This window comes from Ixodes scapularis, unplaced genomic scaffold (assembly GCF_016920785.2).
Source record: "Ixodes scapularis isolate PalLabHiFi unplaced genomic scaffold, ASM1692078v2 PGA_scaffold0__279_contigs__length_252992795, whole genome shotgun sequence".
Lineage (NCBI taxonomy): Eukaryota > Metazoa > Arthropoda > Arachnida > Ixodida > Ixodidae > Ixodes > Ixodes scapularis.
The window spans coordinates 149,892,935-149,910,257 of record NW_024609835.1 but is presented as its reverse complement, the minus strand read 5'-3'; the positions used below and the strand labels follow the sequence as shown (position 1 = coordinate 149,910,257).

At 45.9% G+C, this 17,323-nt stretch overlaps 1 protein-coding gene across 2 annotated transcripts in view; it reads right to left on the bottom strand.

Annotated features, from left to right (window-relative positions):
- The window catches only part of LOC8027005 (TRIO and F-actin-binding protein), a 41,616-nt gene extending 25,026 nt beyond the window's left edge, over positions 1 to 16,590 (bottom strand). For both annotated transcript variants that reach the window (XM_040221149.1, XM_040221154.1), the window contains exon 1: positions 16,456 to 16,590. In XM_040221149.1, coding sequence (XP_040077083.1) covers positions 16,456 to 16,545 — 90 coding nt within the window. In that variant the 5' untranslated portion in view covers positions 16,546 to 16,590. The remainder of the gene's footprint in view (positions 1 to 16,455) is intronic.
- Positions 16,591 to 17,323: the final 733 nt, after the last annotated feature.

Here is a 17,323-nt window from a genome sequence, read left to right as displayed (position 1 = left end):
CAGAGGACCCGGACGAACAGGTTACGAAATTTCACCGTATGTACATGTATTTACATAAATAAACAAAAGCGAAGGGCATCAGAAACCGTACGGTACAGTATTGTCTTAGTCCCCTAGACCCAAGTCTCCACCCCTAGCACTCACAACCTTGAAGTGTCCCGGCTCTGGTGCGCTCTCAGGTCTCTTTCCTTGGGGAAGAACATCATCTTGCCGCTCTGACGGCGGACGCCTCGTTGGTTGATCTCGGTGGACTCCCGGGAGCGGGCCTCGGGTGGGGCTTCCTCCGGAGCGGAGCCGAAGTCGCCCCGTTGGTTAACGGTGGACTCCAGGGAGCGGGCCTCGGATGGGCTTCCTCCGGAGCGTAGCCGAAGTCGCCGTGCTGTTCACCGGACCAGTGCTGTCTCGTTCCTCTTGATGCTCGTTCCAAAACCTCTTCTTTTCTTTCTTTTTCCCCGCACCACGCATCGGTCGCCTTCTCGTCTTCTCCTATTTCCTCCTCCGGTTCACGATCATGACAATGCCCCCAATGTTCGAAAAATTCATCTTGTGAATTTTCTTCCTCTTCGTTTCCACTTGCGTGTCCTTTCCCTGGGTGTCTTTTCTCGGCAGTCAGGGCGCGTGCCGCAGAACCCTTCGGGTATCGTTTTACTCACAGCACACGGCCTGTCGTTGAAGCATCCGCATGCACAACACATTACCACACTCTTGGCACTGTACTAACCCCACCCTGTTTATCAACAGAAACCGGCACGTGTATAGCGCCACGAGATTTCCATGCCTCCCCACGAACCTCAAAACACAGCTACTCCATCGATATACGATTGCCCTACTCAATTAATCCTGAAGGGACATTGTGACTCGTCCTCAGCAAAAAGAAAGAAAACTAATCTAACTGAAACACTGAGAAACGCTGTTTTCCTACCATTACCTACCCTCTGTTAATTACACGTTTATATCCGGCTCAAGTAATCAGCGCCGACGTTATCTTTTCCTTTTATGTACTTTCAATGGTAGCGGATACTGTTTGATGTGTACCGGCGTTTGGGTGGTCAACTGGAGGTCGCACATCATCAAGTTCGTCCTTCCCGGTAGATCTGAAAAGATCTCTTCGTATTCACTGATCAAGTCAAACACTTGTTGTCTTTTCTCTCTGTCTAAATCGGTATGGACTACCACGTCTCGTTTGTCTTGCTGTTTTGTCAGAGAGAGCATTGGAACTTCGTCCTCACCTGCTTCGGTGATGATGTCGCTATCCTCGTCGACTTTTACGGCCACCCCACAGCGTAAGCCGACTTGTTCGCTCTCTTCCCTCTCCTCGTACTTCTTAAGCATGTTCACGTGGAATATTTTGCTTCTTCCTCCAATCTCAAGCTCATAATCTACTTCGTTTTTTCGGGCCGTGACCTCAAACGGGCCCTTCCATTGCATAAGCATCTTGTTGTTATCACTTGGAAGAAGTATTAGCGCCCTATCTCCAGCCTTCATTTCACGTTTGACCCACTTATGGTCGTAATTTCCCTTATATTTTTCTTTCGCTACCTCCAGACATCGATGGGCCAGCTCACATGTTTCTTCGAGCTTCTCCCTCAACTCTAAAACGTACCCATACGAAGTCTTTGTTTCTTTCTTCATTGCTTCGTTGGACCAGACTTCTCTTAGGATGGCTAACGGTCCTCGTACTCTTCTCCCATACAAGAGTTCGAATGGAGAGAATTTTAAGCTGGACTGTGGTACTTCTCGGTACGCAAAAAGTAGAGCGGGCAAGTACCGGTCCCAGTCTTTAGGTCTCTCCTGGCACATTCGTCTGAGCATTTGTTTTAATGTGCCATTGAACCTCTCCACAAGGCCGTTGCACATAGGATGGTAGGGGGTCGTTAGGAGGTGTCTCATTGACAACAGTCGGCCCACCTCCTTCATAAGGTCCGATGTAAAATTTGATCCTCGATCACTGAGGATCTCTTCCGGTACGCCATATCGGGCGAACATGTCCATCAACGCCTCCGCCACCTCTGGGGTACCAGTGCTTTGCAAAGCTACCGCGTCCGGGTAGCGAGTGGCTACGTCCACCATGGTCAGGATGTATCTCTTTCCCGAATCCGACTTCGGCGTAATGGGGCCAATGATGTCTATGGCAATCCTTTGGAAGGGCGTCGCTATGGTTGGCATGGTCCCCAAGGGTGCCTTACCCACTCTTCCTTTAGGCACGGTGCGCTGGCAAACGTCGCAAGATCGCACGTATCTTCGTATCTCACTCTGCATTCCGGGCCAGAAAAATTCTTCTGCGACCAGCCCTATCGTGTTGTTTATCCCCTGGTGACCCGACATTATGCTATCGTGGGCCAGGGCTACCACGGTTCGTCGGAACTTCTCGGGAAGCACCAGCTGATCCGTTTTTCTTCCGGAGCTGTAGATGACACTCCTATACAACAACTTGTTCCTTATAAAGAACTTTCGCTTAGTTCTTCCTCCATGCTTAGAAAAGGTCTTACCGATGTTGTGGAAACATTTCTCGAGGCTCTTGTCAAGTTGCTCCTTGAGCATCTCTTCGGCTGTCGCTACTAGTGGCGAAACCTGCGGCACCCTCAGTTCGGCTCGCGGCTCTTTGGATTGATCTTTGTCCTTTCCTGTCTCTGTCGCGTTTGCGATGAGCATGGGCTCGTCCTCGCGTTGTCCCGAGCTTGGGGTGTTCTCCGGCATTAATTCGGAAGAGCCCTTGCCAGCTCGTTCTGCACTTTTTTTCTTGGCTTGTCTCCTGGTTTTGTTTTATGGACGTCTGCCTGTCCAATTTTCCAGCTGGACTCGCCTCCTCCATTTCGTTCCACTTCGGGTCCGGATCATTAACGCCTCGCACCATCGGCACGTTACCGAGCACAAGATCGTACAGCGGGTTACTAACACACTTCGCCCTTACCCTTCCGGTGAAGTATGGCGTCCTCACCCTGATCTCCGCTTCCGGCACATACCTCACGGTCCTATCCAACAGATAGACTGGACTGGACTGCCCGGTAAATTCCTCAGGTTGAACCATCTCCTTTCGTACAACGACCGTATTACAACCGGTGTCCCTCAAAACCGTTATTTTGCGGTCACCTAGCCGTCCCTCCACTACCGGCATGTTTTCCACTAGAAACTTTGGAGGTCGTCCTACGGCCGCGTTGATCACTGGGATCTTGGCGCCGTTCTGAAGCGTGACATAGGCTTCATCAAACTCGGCCGCACTGCCGTCGCTTTGCTCAGCTAATACGCAGGACGCTTGAGGTCGATCGTTTTGTCTCGTCCCACAATTCTCGGCTCGATGCCCGGGTCTTCCACAATTCCAGCACGTCAGCTTTTTGAACGTAGGCGGGCGGTTCTTGCAATTTTCTGCCTTGTGGCCGACCTTATTACAGAGGAAGCATCGGATGGTTTTTCTGCTTGCACCGCTCGTCGCTTTGTCTGTCTCTCCAGCACTCGACTTCTTGGTGCAGTCCTCCATCTTCGGCCTGCTCGCTCCTGTTTGCAACTGGGCCTCTAGATATAGATCCGCTTTGGATGCTACCTCATCTAAGGTTTTGCAGTCTCGTTCACGTAGAAATACCGACAACCGGCTAGAGCAACTGAGTAAGAACTGCTCCACTAATACGCTGTCTCGGAGGGCCTCGAATGTCCGCTCCACTCCAGCGACCTCGATCCACCTGTCGAAATACCCTGCAAGCCGGGCGGCGAACTGCCTCCTCGTTTCTCCGTTTTCCGGTTTAGCTTCGCGAAACCTTTCCCTGTAGCCTTCTTTAGTGTACCTGAATCTTTGCATGAGTGCAAGCTTGACTTTTGCGTAATCTAGCGCGTCTGCTGGGGACAGGCGGCCAACTACCGTCAGTGCTTCCCCGGACAAGCAAAGACTCAACGTCGTGGCCCACTTTTGCTGGGGCCAGTCGAGACCCGTCGCGGTGCGTTCGAAACGCTGTAGATACGCATCTAAATCATCTCGGTCTTCATTGAATTGGGGAATCAACTTGTGAGGACTAAATTGGTGTCCGTGTCCTGGCGGCGCACCTTCCCCTTCGCCTCGGATCCTTTCGCGACCCGACGCCGCTCCTTCCTGTAGCGCTAGTCTAAGTTGTAGAACCTCTCGTTCTTTTTCCAACAGTGCTCCCTCCAACTCCCGTTCCTGTCTTGCCCTTGCCCTTTCTTCTCGAGCACTAGCCTTTTCATCCTCAACCCATTTCTTCAATTCTTCCCCTACATAACCTAACTTTTCCCCGGCCGCGATCAATCTGTCGTTTTCCATACTGTTGCGTCCGGTTTCACAGATCCCTAGGTGTCCCGGTCGACGTGATTCAAGCAAAAATTTGATGGAAAAAAAGGGATCCTGGCAGGCTCGCCAATTTGTCACGTTCAACCAAGACGGACACCGAAATCAGAGGACCCGGACGAACAGGTTACGAAATTTCACCGTATGTACATGTATTTACATAAATAAACAAAAGCGAAGGGCATCAGAAACCGTACGGTACAGTATTGTCTTAGTCCCCTAGACCCAAGTCTCCACCCCTAGCACTCACAACCTTGAAGTGTCCCGGCTCTGGTGCGCTCTCAGGTCTCTTTCCTTGGGGAAGAACATCATCTTGCCGCTCTGACGGCGGACGCCTCGTTGGTTGATCTCGGTGGACTCCCGGGAGCGGGCCTCGGGTGGGGCTTCCTCCGGAGCGGAGCCGAAGTCGCCCCGTTGGTTAACGGTGGACTCCCGGGAGCGGGCCTCGGGTGGGCTTCCTCCGGAGCGTAGCCGAAGTCGCCGTGCTGTTCACCGGACCAGTGCTGTCTCGTTCCTCTTGATGCTCGTTCCAAAACCTCTTCTTTTCTTTCTTTTTCCCCGCACCACGCATCGGTCGCCTTCTCGTCTTCTTCTATTTCCTCCTCCGGTTCACGATCATGACAGTGCCGCAGCTTCTGCTACATTTTTTTTTGCCACATGAGTTACGTCGCAACTGCGAAATCGCAAGTAAAATCACACCACGTGAATCAGACTTTATGCATTAAAAGGGCAATGAAGTTTGTTTTTTTTGTACTTTCATTATATACCCCTTAGCATTATTCCCTGGCACTGATAACCTATGAAATGTGCGCTAGTTTTTCTCTGAACGCACGAACGGTTCCCTCCCCCCCCCCCCCCAAAAAAGTCATTTACAGTTTTCTGTAATGCGAAATTAACTGCAGCCCTTGAGGTATTTTGATTTTGCAATATACCGCGGTAAGGAATTTGAGAGAAAGAGATATATATATACAGTAATCCCTCGTTATAACGAAATCGCCTTTATCGGAGTTCAACGTGGTCTCGAATGAAATGCACGCATTATGAAGTGGATTATTCGAAGTGCATCGGCGGCCGACCAGGCTTATTGTAAAGGCCGCGGCGCCGAAAGCTTCCAAGCCTACATGGAGGCGCACGGAAACGCTCGTGTTTCCTCCCCCTTTTCCACCGAGGCACACGGCAAACTGGGAAAACGCCAAACACGGAATAAACGGGTGATGGAGGTACAGTGTTCTCGAAGGAGGAGTAGTGGCAAAAGTGAGGCCAACATCAGTAGACCAATGTCACCAAGCGAAGTGTGCAGGCACGCGCATTCCGGAAGTGGTGCCCCCCCCCCCCCGCTATGCCACTTGTAGTCATCGCTTTCCGAATTTCTGGCTGCATAGGGCTGTAGTGCGCGTACATCATTGTACATCCTTGTTTGGGACGCCTCGGTATCAGCTTGGATTATCCTGCATGTCTGTAACTCCTAAGATTGTGTTGTTTGTGACACCTTACTTTGTCAGCAAGCACAGAAGGACAGTTCCAGTCATCTTATCGCTTTAGAGTCTGCTTCTTCATCTTCGTGAACCCACTGCATCCACACGGCGGTCCCACTGCGGCCCCACGGGATAAACAACGACGCCACAACTTAAGCACTTTGGCTGCTCAGACGTCTCAATGAATTTGGAAACAAGTGAACATTTAGTTCAACGGCAAAGAAAACGAAATTTCGAGAAACCGTTGGCTCGGTGTAGCACCACAGAACAGCATCAAATATGTCTGTGGAAAACTGAGCTTGGTGGTGCTCAGGCGTGTGCATAACATTTAATCGACAATCAAGCCGGAAGAGCTAAAGAGACATTCTCGGGGAGCAATAGTTTTCTAAGTTGTTTTATTCTGGTTGGCAGCCTGTGCGACAGGGTAAGGTGAATTAACTGCAGGGAGAAGCCTGCACACAAAGAAGAAACTACCTACATAAAGACCGTACCTGACGCGCCATAAAAACTGGCATCTCTCAAAAAGAAGCCACCAGGCCAGATTCCTGAAGGCTATGGGCGGAGATGAGTTTTCATGTACAATTTATATTCTACAGTTTCACTTTGTTTGCACAAGCTCCGAATGCTAACAGTCACCTGACGGTGGAAGCTTTATTCTGTGGTCTCGATCCGTGTTAATGCAGAATAAAGCAGTAACCCCAGCCTAATAGACCACGACCTGCCGCTTTGTCCGGCTCTGTTTACCTTTCTTAGCCCCTCCTTTCGGGCCTGCTTTCTTTCTGGAAGACATAAAATCCTATGTTTTCTTTGCCTGGTGCTGTTATTGTAGTACCCTGGCAAAGAACAGGTGAAGCCACCCATTGAAAACTGTGACTAAACACCCATGGAAAAGTCTCGCGGCAAGCCGAAAATTTCTAAACCCCTGGGGTACAGCGCACATTGACGCGTCCAGAAAACTGGGGAGAACTGCACGAGAATGCACCACGGCAGCGGTGGCATTTCACAACTCCTGGTGAGATCGGTCTATTGGAGGCACTGTGCCGAAAAAAGCTGACGGCCGCCTGTGGCGCTGCAGTCAACAACTGGAGAAAACGGCTGCATCAGAACTGACCCCTGCATCAGTTGCTTCCGTTCGCATAGGCAGCCATCAGATGCTCATGGCGGACATCACTTGTCCAGAAGATTGGATGGGCTGATCACTCCAAAGCATTAACTGCTCAAGTGATGCCATTTCATGTTGCCACTAAGATGCATTTCTTTGTTAAGTCGCTCAATCGTGCAAGAGTACAAGCGGCAAAATACCTAAAGCTTGATCATTCGATCCCTATAGCTTTTTCGGCCAGTTTTGTCAACAGAAGCATCTGTTACTTTCGGTGCGTTCAGCAAATTCTACTTTTGCAATTGTGCCATGCACTTCTGTGCTGTGCAACTAATTGTATTATGTATTTCTCTAAATGCTTTCAGGTGAACATCTTCATTGTTTGCTTTTTGTGTGTACATAGTCACGGTGTTTGCCTGGCATAACATTTTTTCTCACTTCGGTTTTATAGGATGCATAAAACTGGATGCTCCCAAAAATGTACAGTCGCCGACCGATTTTTCGGACGCCGATATTTCGGACACGTCCGATTATTCTGACGTTTTTGCCAAACCGTCACTTACCCTGTAGAGTTAATCTATAACATTGACCGAAATTTCGGATGCCATAAAGCTTATTGCTCTATATTTCTGACATAATTTGCGTGATTTCCTCAGTTTACAGCCACAAAACAGCCGCCGCAATATTGCCTTGTAGCCTGATACCACGTCCTATGCAATAAACAAGCTGTGTTGACAATAGAGTCGGGTTTTGCTTTTAGTTCAGTAATTCGATTCAGGTAAAATATGTGTGACTGAGGTAAACAAATGGATTTGAGTCTGTTGAGCAGTATAAACACAATGTTTTGTATGCTAATCTAGATTTCCTTTTACTGTTGTGTTGATACTAAATAACACAATTTCTTATTTTTAGTACTGAAAAAAAAAAATATACACAACGTTTTCTATGCTAATCTAGATTTCCTTTTACTGTTGTGTCAATCAGAGTGTCGAACCGATATTTTTATCGGTTCGGTTCGGGTTCGGGTTCACGGCTTTCGGTTCAGTTCCGGTTCAGTTACAGGGCGCAAAAATAACGGTTCAAACCGGTTCGAACCGCTAAATTGAGAATATATTTTCTGCGTTGTTCTGTCAATAGGCACTATTTAGGCCATGAAACTAACTGCTGTAAACAATCTGATTTTTGCGAGGACCTATTTTTGAGAATTTCGCAAATTGCCTACAATTCGCGAACAATTTCGGTAAAATGTAAACAGATTGAAATTTATAGTGAGATTCCACCGCGTCGAGAAAATTACAACCCACGAATTATTCCAAAACTTCAGCTTTGACCTAAATCGCGAAATATTGAGCCCACGAAAAATAAGTCGTTTACAGTATATAGTTTTCTTTTTTTTTATCGTTTGTTCAATCCAGTTTTATTTTCAGGTACAAAAATTATAAAATTCTGTTATTTATACCTACACAACAAGAAAGGAAAATCTCCATTAACATACCAAACGTCGTGTTTATACGACTCAAGGCCCGTTCACACTCTTGCGACCTCTTAAACCTGGGTTCACACTCTTGCGACCTCTTAAACCCATCTATTGGGAAGCAGTGTAAACTCGGCGGTCCGGCATATTTTTTTTTTATTTCTCGAGCATTATCCTTTTTTTCTTGGCTCGAAAAACTTTTGACAATGTTATAAACGAGCCTTTCTATGGGTATTACGCACATTTGACCTCGAAAATCCCGCAAAACCTTTGCTCTTGTGAAATGCAGTTCCAGGGTCACCGCATAGATGGCGCCACAATGTCAGTGCGTTCCCTCATTCTAGAAACATTTAAGCAGTTGTAAGAGATCTCGTCTCTCTCAGTCGTACTCGGTCGCAAGAGTGTGAACGGGCCTTCAACCTCCCTTCGTTTACCAGAGTCACATACATTGTACCTGAATCGAAATGTTTTCGCGAAGTGAAGTAGGTTGCCTAAAATACCCGTGACAGGTACAACTTTGTATCGCAGTATTAGATGTTGAATCGTGGTTTTGCCCTTGAACTAAGAAATTAATTACAGTGAATAAAATCATGAAATGGGCACCTCGTCGCCATATATACCATAAAATGTGTTTTACGGAATACGTTTCACAATATATATATGACGACGAGACGACTGATCTTAAGGCAATATAATTTTAAAAATGTCACGAAAGTCACGGGACAAGTCCTTCCACTCTATATTTTATAAAAACACTAAGCGACAATCGCAATGCTTGTTTTTTCTAGCTAACATTGTTTGCTCTCAGCACCATGATGCGGGCGACGAATCATGCGAAAAGGAGTGGCTGAAATTGTTCACTCTAACCTATGAGCACCTTCGTACTGAGATCGAATCTGACCTAAAACAGTGCTTACCCATGCGAACATTTTCTATATTGGATAAACTGGCATAGCCTGGTTCTGAGGTTTGCTCTTGACAAAATGCCGGTCAATTTAATTTGCAAATAAGAGATGACACGCAATTTCTTCTAAATAATCCCTTACACAACGCTTTACTGCAAAAAAAGATGCATAGAAATGCATAAAATGATATTCCTAATTAAACATAGATTCCTCGCAGGGCAAATGAAGATTTTTAGAATGCTAATATAAGTCACTTTTGGGCATCAGCTTGCCTCAGCTCGAAACGTCGCGAGATACTACTAATGTTATCTTAGGTTTTACGTGCACTTGTTTTGGGACCTTACTTCACGACTCTGTTCCTTATCAGTCATGTGCTGCAACATTTCATTAGGCTGCCGTATATCATCGCGAGACTGCTATAAATACTACACAACTTTACACCTTGGACGTCTACTGCTAGTGTTGCGAACGTCGCACTTCACCAGAAAGCTGAAGTATTTAACATGGTTTGCACGTGACGTAATCGCACTAGATACTGGTTGTCATTGCGAGTTGTTCTTGCTGAGAATATCAAATCCGATGGGGCAAAATGCACGCTGCAAAATTTTCGCGCTCAGTGCAAGCTATGTATTTGAGAGGCACACATTTTTCTTGTTGGTGCATCCTCGTTAGACACGGCACGAGTATCTGGCGCGGCGAAAACGTTCTTTCTGGCAAGAGTGTTGTTACAAATAAAAGTTGTACCAACTACCCATCTGTCACTATCGTTTCCAGGCCACACTTTCTAGCCTGCGCCGAAAGTGCGCGGTAGAGGAATCTTTACGACACAGTATGCTTTAAAACTACCCCCCTCCCCACTCCCTTTTTTTTAGTTGCTCCTCAAGATACTTTTTATTCCTCAGGGATTGCCTGCTCCGTATTGAGTGGTGTTCACTCGACAATTATATTTGTGTCACTCGTTAACAGTAATTCTTCCTTGCTTTTACTTTGCACCAAACTGTGAAGGGTAAACAAAATACAGGGCGGTCGAAACTTGGAGAACTTGAGAACGACGCTCCTGTGAGACTTAGAGCGGCTGCCAACGTTCGGCTATCCCCGTGAGGCCACTAGGATCTTTCTTTTCAGCCATCCCTCACGTACACACTAATGGTTCCATGCAACGTCGGACTAATACGTCACATTTAGACCCTTTAACACTTCTATTCTCGGTACAACTTTCTGAGGCAGTTCAGCAATAACGAAAACATGTTTGGGAGCCTCAATGGTGTGCATACATGTAAAATGGGCCGTGCAGCATTTTTTTTTACCTTCAGTTCAATAAATACCGCCAAGTTGTAATCCCTGACGTTGATAACTTGCAAAAGCATCCATTAGTTTGTTCCTCCGAGAAATGAGAGACAGTCGAAAGAAAAAAATGAAACAGCTTTCCCCTCAACTCGCAATTAGAACTATCAGCCACGTGATCTGATCCTAATATATGCAGCGTCAGTGTTTATCATAGTCATAAGCAGGGTTGGTAAAGCGAAGCATGGGCTAATCTTCAGATATAGTTTTAGTTGGGCTATAATGGGGCCCGAGCCCCACTAAAGCGACAAACAGAAACAAACGACAGCGGCTAGCCTTAAACCAGAGTATTTCGCGATTTGACAAGCTTTGTAGAATAAAGAAGGCTATGCTCAAACACGAGTATCATGCACATGATGGTACCATTTGCAGGCTTGTAAACACTCCTGCTAACTTCGCGAGCACCGAACAACTCAAAGCCGTATAAAGGTACCATCGCGAACATGCTGCATGTGTCTGAGGCTTGTCGCTTTCGTTTGCTTCTGCTTCTAGCTCTAGTGGGACTCGGGCCCATCATAATCTTTGAGTTGAACACGAGCCGCTACCCGAATGTTTGGCGATACTGGTTGTCATGAACCAGAGCATTTGACTCGGGATCATGACAATCAGGTACATCATGGTGTCACGGGACTCTCAGTGCGAAGTTGTGATGTTATGTGACGTCACGGTATCAACAACGTTAATAGATCTAGCGACGTCCTCAATTTGAATCGACTTTACGCGGTGAGTCACGTGACGTCACGGGGTCACGTGATGTGACATTACTTGACAGCATGTCTTGACATTATGACGTCACGTGACGATGTGACACATGGCTATTCATAGTGCCAATAAGAAAGCTCCGCAAAAAAAACAGGATTTATTATACATTGAAATTCTGTATATGACGATTTGATCAATACTTAGAGGAATTCACGTGCCAATTTTTTATTCCCAAATAATAAATTTGTAATACTAACAAAAAAAAATTACCGTGAACCGTTTTGAACCGGTTACCATTATATTCTTTTCCGGTTCTGTTCCGGTTCAGTTCCAAGATGGCGGCGAAGATTTCGGTTCGGTTCAGTTCCGGTTTGGCTAAAAATAATGGTTCTGTTCCGGTTTTCGGTTCGGTTCGGTTCCGGTTCGACACCCTGGTGTCAATACTAAATAACACAATTTTTTTTATTTTTGGTACTGAAAAAAAAAAGTTGATGGTATAAATGATAAAAAAAGTATATAGTTACTCGTTTCAGGGAGCAAACAGTGCCTATTGCCGAAACAGCATGGAAAATACATTCTCAATTTAGCAGTTCAAACCGGTTTGAAACAGTTCGAACCATTATTTCTTTTTCTCCAGAACTGAACCCGAACTGAACTAAAAGCCATGAACCCGAACCCAAACTGAACCAATAAAAATTTTTGTTCAACACTTTTCTCTTAGGCGCCCATTCATAGCGGTTACGCCAACGGCGACGCCGCTATATGCGGGAATGGGCGCCTAAGAGCTGCGCTCTAAAGCGAGCAGCGTTCACCCCCTCAATTCGCTGCCTGAAAAGCGGACACATGATTTGGAGCCAATTATTTGCCGCCGATGTTCATCATAACCACGTGCTAGTGTTTGCAAAGCCCAGAACACATGTTGACTTCCAGACATTGTTAGGCTTAGGCTACTCCCCTCATTGCAGTGAATAGACTCAAGCCACTACCCGAATGCTCATTGAAGCATTCACTGTGACGAGCCCAAATTGAGAGCTCACGGTGTGCTCGTGTCCAAGCTAGAAGCAGCATTTTACTTTCGTCACCCTGGGTGCTTCGCTTCAACAATGCAACTTTATGACTACGTCATCAAGTTTTGCGAAGGACAGACTGAAAGAAAAAGTCCAACTTTATATTTGAAATAAAGCCATAACAAAGAAGCTTCTGGGTCAGTGGTGTTGTGTATGAGTAAACATGGGTCCCACTAGTGCCATGTGAATAGTGTTAAGTGAGAAACAATCTGACCCAATATTGTTGCATGGCCTCTGTAAAGGGATACTGACCACAACAATTTAGTGTCCATAATAAATGGTGCAGATAGTTTCCACTATAGCCAGCAGCCGCCGGTGTGCGCAAACACACGCAACAAAATTAATGTCATAGTCCCCCATTCTCATTTAAAATAACAGTGATACGTGTGGGAATCAGGCAAAGGAGAATAAAAACAGGCTTTTCATCTCCACTAGTGAAAGCTTTGTGCTTGCTAGACCAATTCATAGCTTACCTTTTACACCAGACCCCACTGTGGAGATGAAAAGCTTGTCTTTATTCTCCTTTTCCCTGGAGCCCTCACATTTCACTGTGATCTTGATCGTTAATGGGGGATATGATGACGTCAATTTCATTGCATGTATTCACGCACACCGGCAGCGGCTGGCTCATGGAAAGGTTGTGCACCACTTATTACAGACCGTGAAATGTTTGGTTCAGCATCCCTTTAAGAGACAACAAAAAAAACCAAATAGGTCATTCCAGTGATGTGATTGGCCTGAGCCGTTTTGGAGCACCATCTGGAGCAGCCAAAACAGAGTTTTGAAGCAGCAAAACTGGCTTTTGGAGCAGCTAAAATAGTGTTTCGGAGCAGCGAAAGTGGCTTTTGGAGCAGGTGTACAGGGGGAACAGCGCACCCGCAGAACAGTCATTCAAATCAACATACAGACAAAAGAAAGAAACACTTACTCAGCGCTGTTCTTAGGTGTTCTTAGAGGAAAAAAAAAAAAGATATTAATTTCAAGTGGTGGACAAACGAAGGACACATTGCTCGCCGCAATCAACCAATTATTGTCGAGATAGGCCACCTGGGAGTCTTTGAACATGTAACTGAAATGCTAATGACATGACACATTTTGCAATGCTTCAGTTAAATGATATAAATGTATCGGACAAAACTGCAGATATTTAAATTTATTTGAAAATGACCAGCTTTGTGGTAAATATCACATCATTAGGTTGACTAGTAATATAATAAATGGAAGCAGTCTCCAACTGATGAAACAACTACTGCCGTACAATGCGAACTTGTCGCGCGAGCGGAGATGGCTGTTCGATCGAAACCATGCCATCCCGCTCAGTCTCCAACTAATTTTCGAAATTGTATGCAAAATGTAACTGTCCAACATACGACAAAAAACAAACGAAGTAAAACAAAAACAAAAACCAGTCCAGCGGCACGTGCTTGCCAGGCCGGCAGGCGAGGTACAAGCTAAACACAGAAAAAAAAACAAAAAAAAAACTGAGCGATTCGATGCAAGTCATTGCGAGCCAGGGTCCAAAAATTCTTGGAGCTCTTAGTGCAACGACTGAACTCGAGACAGATAAGCACGCTGTGCGGGTTCAGCATGCGGACATTGCCTTCTTTGCTTTAGCTCACTCCTATTTTCTATTCACTTCTTCTATGTCAGATGTTGTGCCCAGTTTAGGTGTTCCCGCAGGGGTCAAACTTAGGACCGGCTTCTGTTTCTTGTATTTATTAGCGATATTGAAATGTGCGTAAAGAACGCGCAGATGCGTTTATTCGCTGATATTAAGATCTTCATGAGAATACAATCGGAGGATGACTGCGCTCTTTTACAGAATGATGTGTCACGTGTTTCAGTCTGGTGTCTTGATGACTTTTACTTATCAACCCTGATAAAACAAAACAACTTACCATGCGTAGAAAACGTGAAATTATTTCTTATCCGTATCTACTTCGTAATTCTACTATCCAACGTGTCCTTCGAGTCCGTGACCTTGGAGTGTATTTTGACAGCAACCTTTGTTTTTCACATCATGTTAGCCAAATTGTTGCCTCTGCTCTTAGAGTGATGGGAATGATATCGCGCCTTACACGGGACTTTTCAAATCATTGGTGCGTGGTGCGCTTGTTTTGCTCCTTGGTTAGGGTTAGACTCGAGTTCTGCAGTGTTGTGTGAAACTCGCTGAATTCATCTGATGCGGCACAAATTGAAAGAGTGCAGAAGCGATTTATTCGTATTGTTTATGATAGGTACTTTGGAAGGAGATGTTTCTGCGACTACGAATATATTCGTAAAGATTTATTGTTGCAGAACTTGTTAAATAGAAGAATAGCTCGCCACGTTTTATTTTTACATAAGGTTGTACACGGTCGTGTAGATAGTGAATTAGTGTAATCGTTAAAATTTCACGTACCGGCACGTGTTGTTAGAGGATTTAGTATATTTTACCCCTCCATTCAATTGAAATTGTCACCGATGGTAAGGATGCAGATTTGAGGTAATGAACTGTCCTCTCATGTTCATATCTTTTCAGATATATCAGTGTTTAGAAGGGAGCTGAATTTTTATCTTTTTAATTCCTGATTGCATGTTAGCCTGTTCTTTTTTACAAGTGGAAGACATTGTGTTAAGTCATGTACTACCATTTTATGTGACACCACACTATGACCTAGTGGTCGTTCTGGGGCATGATTCAAATAAAGCATTATTATTATTATTATTATATTCACCAACATCTTTCGCGGCTGATTTTTCACGTACCGGGGTACGTCTCGAAAGAAAGCCTACCGAGAGAAACCTAGGTAATCAATACTTCGACACAGGAGTGTTTGAGCTAAAGAGGAATTTTTGTAGTAGCGTATTAAACGAGAACAGGATTGTTGATGAACATGCGGCAGTCCTTACGTTTCAGTTAGAAAGTGCCATAACTGGAGTGACGTGGGGACGGCAACATCCGACGTCGCGCGACCATGGTGACTGGCAGGCAGGGACCAAATATAGTTTGGCCACGGCCGTTGCTTTCAAGAGCGAGTGCTTCAGCCCATAAAGTAACCCCCGCCGCGCAAAAAAAAAAAAAAAAATGGTTTCGTTTCACGGCATGACAGCATGGCTGGTACCCAGCACGCTAGCGTCGGGGTGTCCACACACGCCCACGTCTATCATTGATTTTTTTTTTAAAGGACACGAGACGAGAGACGGCGGGAAAAACCATGCAAGACCGGATGAACGATAGATGCAGGGTGCTTTGTGTCGGACGGCTGCTTGCACCACCTAGCTCATGTGTAATCAATTACGGTACTCAGTTTAGTTTCGGTTTTGAAAGGCGACCAAAATTGGTCCTTTGGCGCAGGCTTGGCGCAGATTATCCATATTTTGGCAAAATGTAGCAGGATGTAGCAGGGTTAGCCCCTTGGCGCAGTTTGGCGCAGCAATCACATCACTGTCATTCACATGTTCATGTGTATGTCCTGTTTTCCATTGCCTCAGTATAGTGTAATCTACAACATAGTGCCACAGTATAAGTATAAAAAATGTGACCAGCATGTGCCTATATGTCCTGCAAGTTTAGAGCATGCAGCACACTATAAATCAGTAGTGCTTTTATTGGTACAATGTTAAGCATATATTTTTTGTTCATAATCCCCGACTTCAGTGACCAAAATGCTAGAAAGTCCTTAGAGTTTCCCCAGAGATGAACGCAGAAAAATGTGCACACCCCTACACACATTAACTGTTGAGATTCATCCAAGCATATTATTTGTCTAGGCAGGCAGCTGGAGTTAAGCACTAAAAAGAAAAGGCACTGCCAAAGAAAAGCAAGCTAGATATTTGTGTTTAGACAGTGTAAGGTCAATATACCTTTGAGGTATGGCAACACTGTTTTACACTGTAGATGAGAAATAGAACCAGTGGAATACGACAGCTAGTCTGAGGTCCTGAAGGTGCATCACGCAGCAGTAACAAACAAATGCACGCTGGTACGACGCTCATTCAGATCAAAATGGGCTAGGCTGAGAATTGAACCTAGGATCCCCAAGGTCTGCACTGCCCTAAGTTGCGGTGGGCTAGTAGACTCTGCCACCAATCCTTCTGCTTGCGGAAGTGCCTTACCCTGCTTCCGGAAGAGATCTGCCGCTCCTCCATGGCCTGCCTGCGGTTCACAGCCGCCTCTAGACACTGAATCTCTTGGTGCTCCTGCATGTTGAGCAGCCACTCACGCTGCCGGAGGGCCTCCAGGGGACCGGGCTCCTGCATGCACGGCCCACAGTGAACAGACAGCATGGGATCCTCCAACAAATGCCGAGGCCAAGGGCTCTGGAGAAGGCAACTTCTTGCAATGCCAAGAGCATGAGGCGGGCGTACCCAACAATACTGAGCAACCAAACACCTTAAAGTTTGAGGTAATCACAAAAAGATGGAGATGGACACTTGTTAGGTCTGACATAAAAAAAGCAGGAGGGGCAATCAATACGTTAGGCCCTCATTTTACCCAATGATAATGTACAGGGGTCCTGAAGAACCCCTAGCTATTAAAGCAGCCACACCGCTCTTGTCAAGCCTGCTTTGCACCGGCGCTCCCGCATCAAGCTTTGCTACTTGCACCGGCATATGGGCATTAGGCTTCACCGCCTTGCACCAGCTTCTTGGAGAAGCAGCTGACGAGAAGGAACATCTCAGTTATCTCGGCGGGCTCAGAAGTTTGCTTAGGTTAGTGCTTTATATGTGCTTTTGCTTACATTTCAAATGTTTCAAAAGTCGGGGTGGGCTCTTATTGTGGCATGGGCGCATGCTCGGTATTTTATGGTTAGTTTTCATTTGTTAACGTGAAATGTGGCTTCAGCACAGTCGTGGACAAAGTCACTGAAGGCACAGGAGCATGAGGCTTCGTACTATGTGCGCGTTTCATTAGGGAGGCAAGAGGGACCACTATAGAGTGTTGGGCCAGTTGCGAGATTAGTGGCTATCAACATCCGGGTAT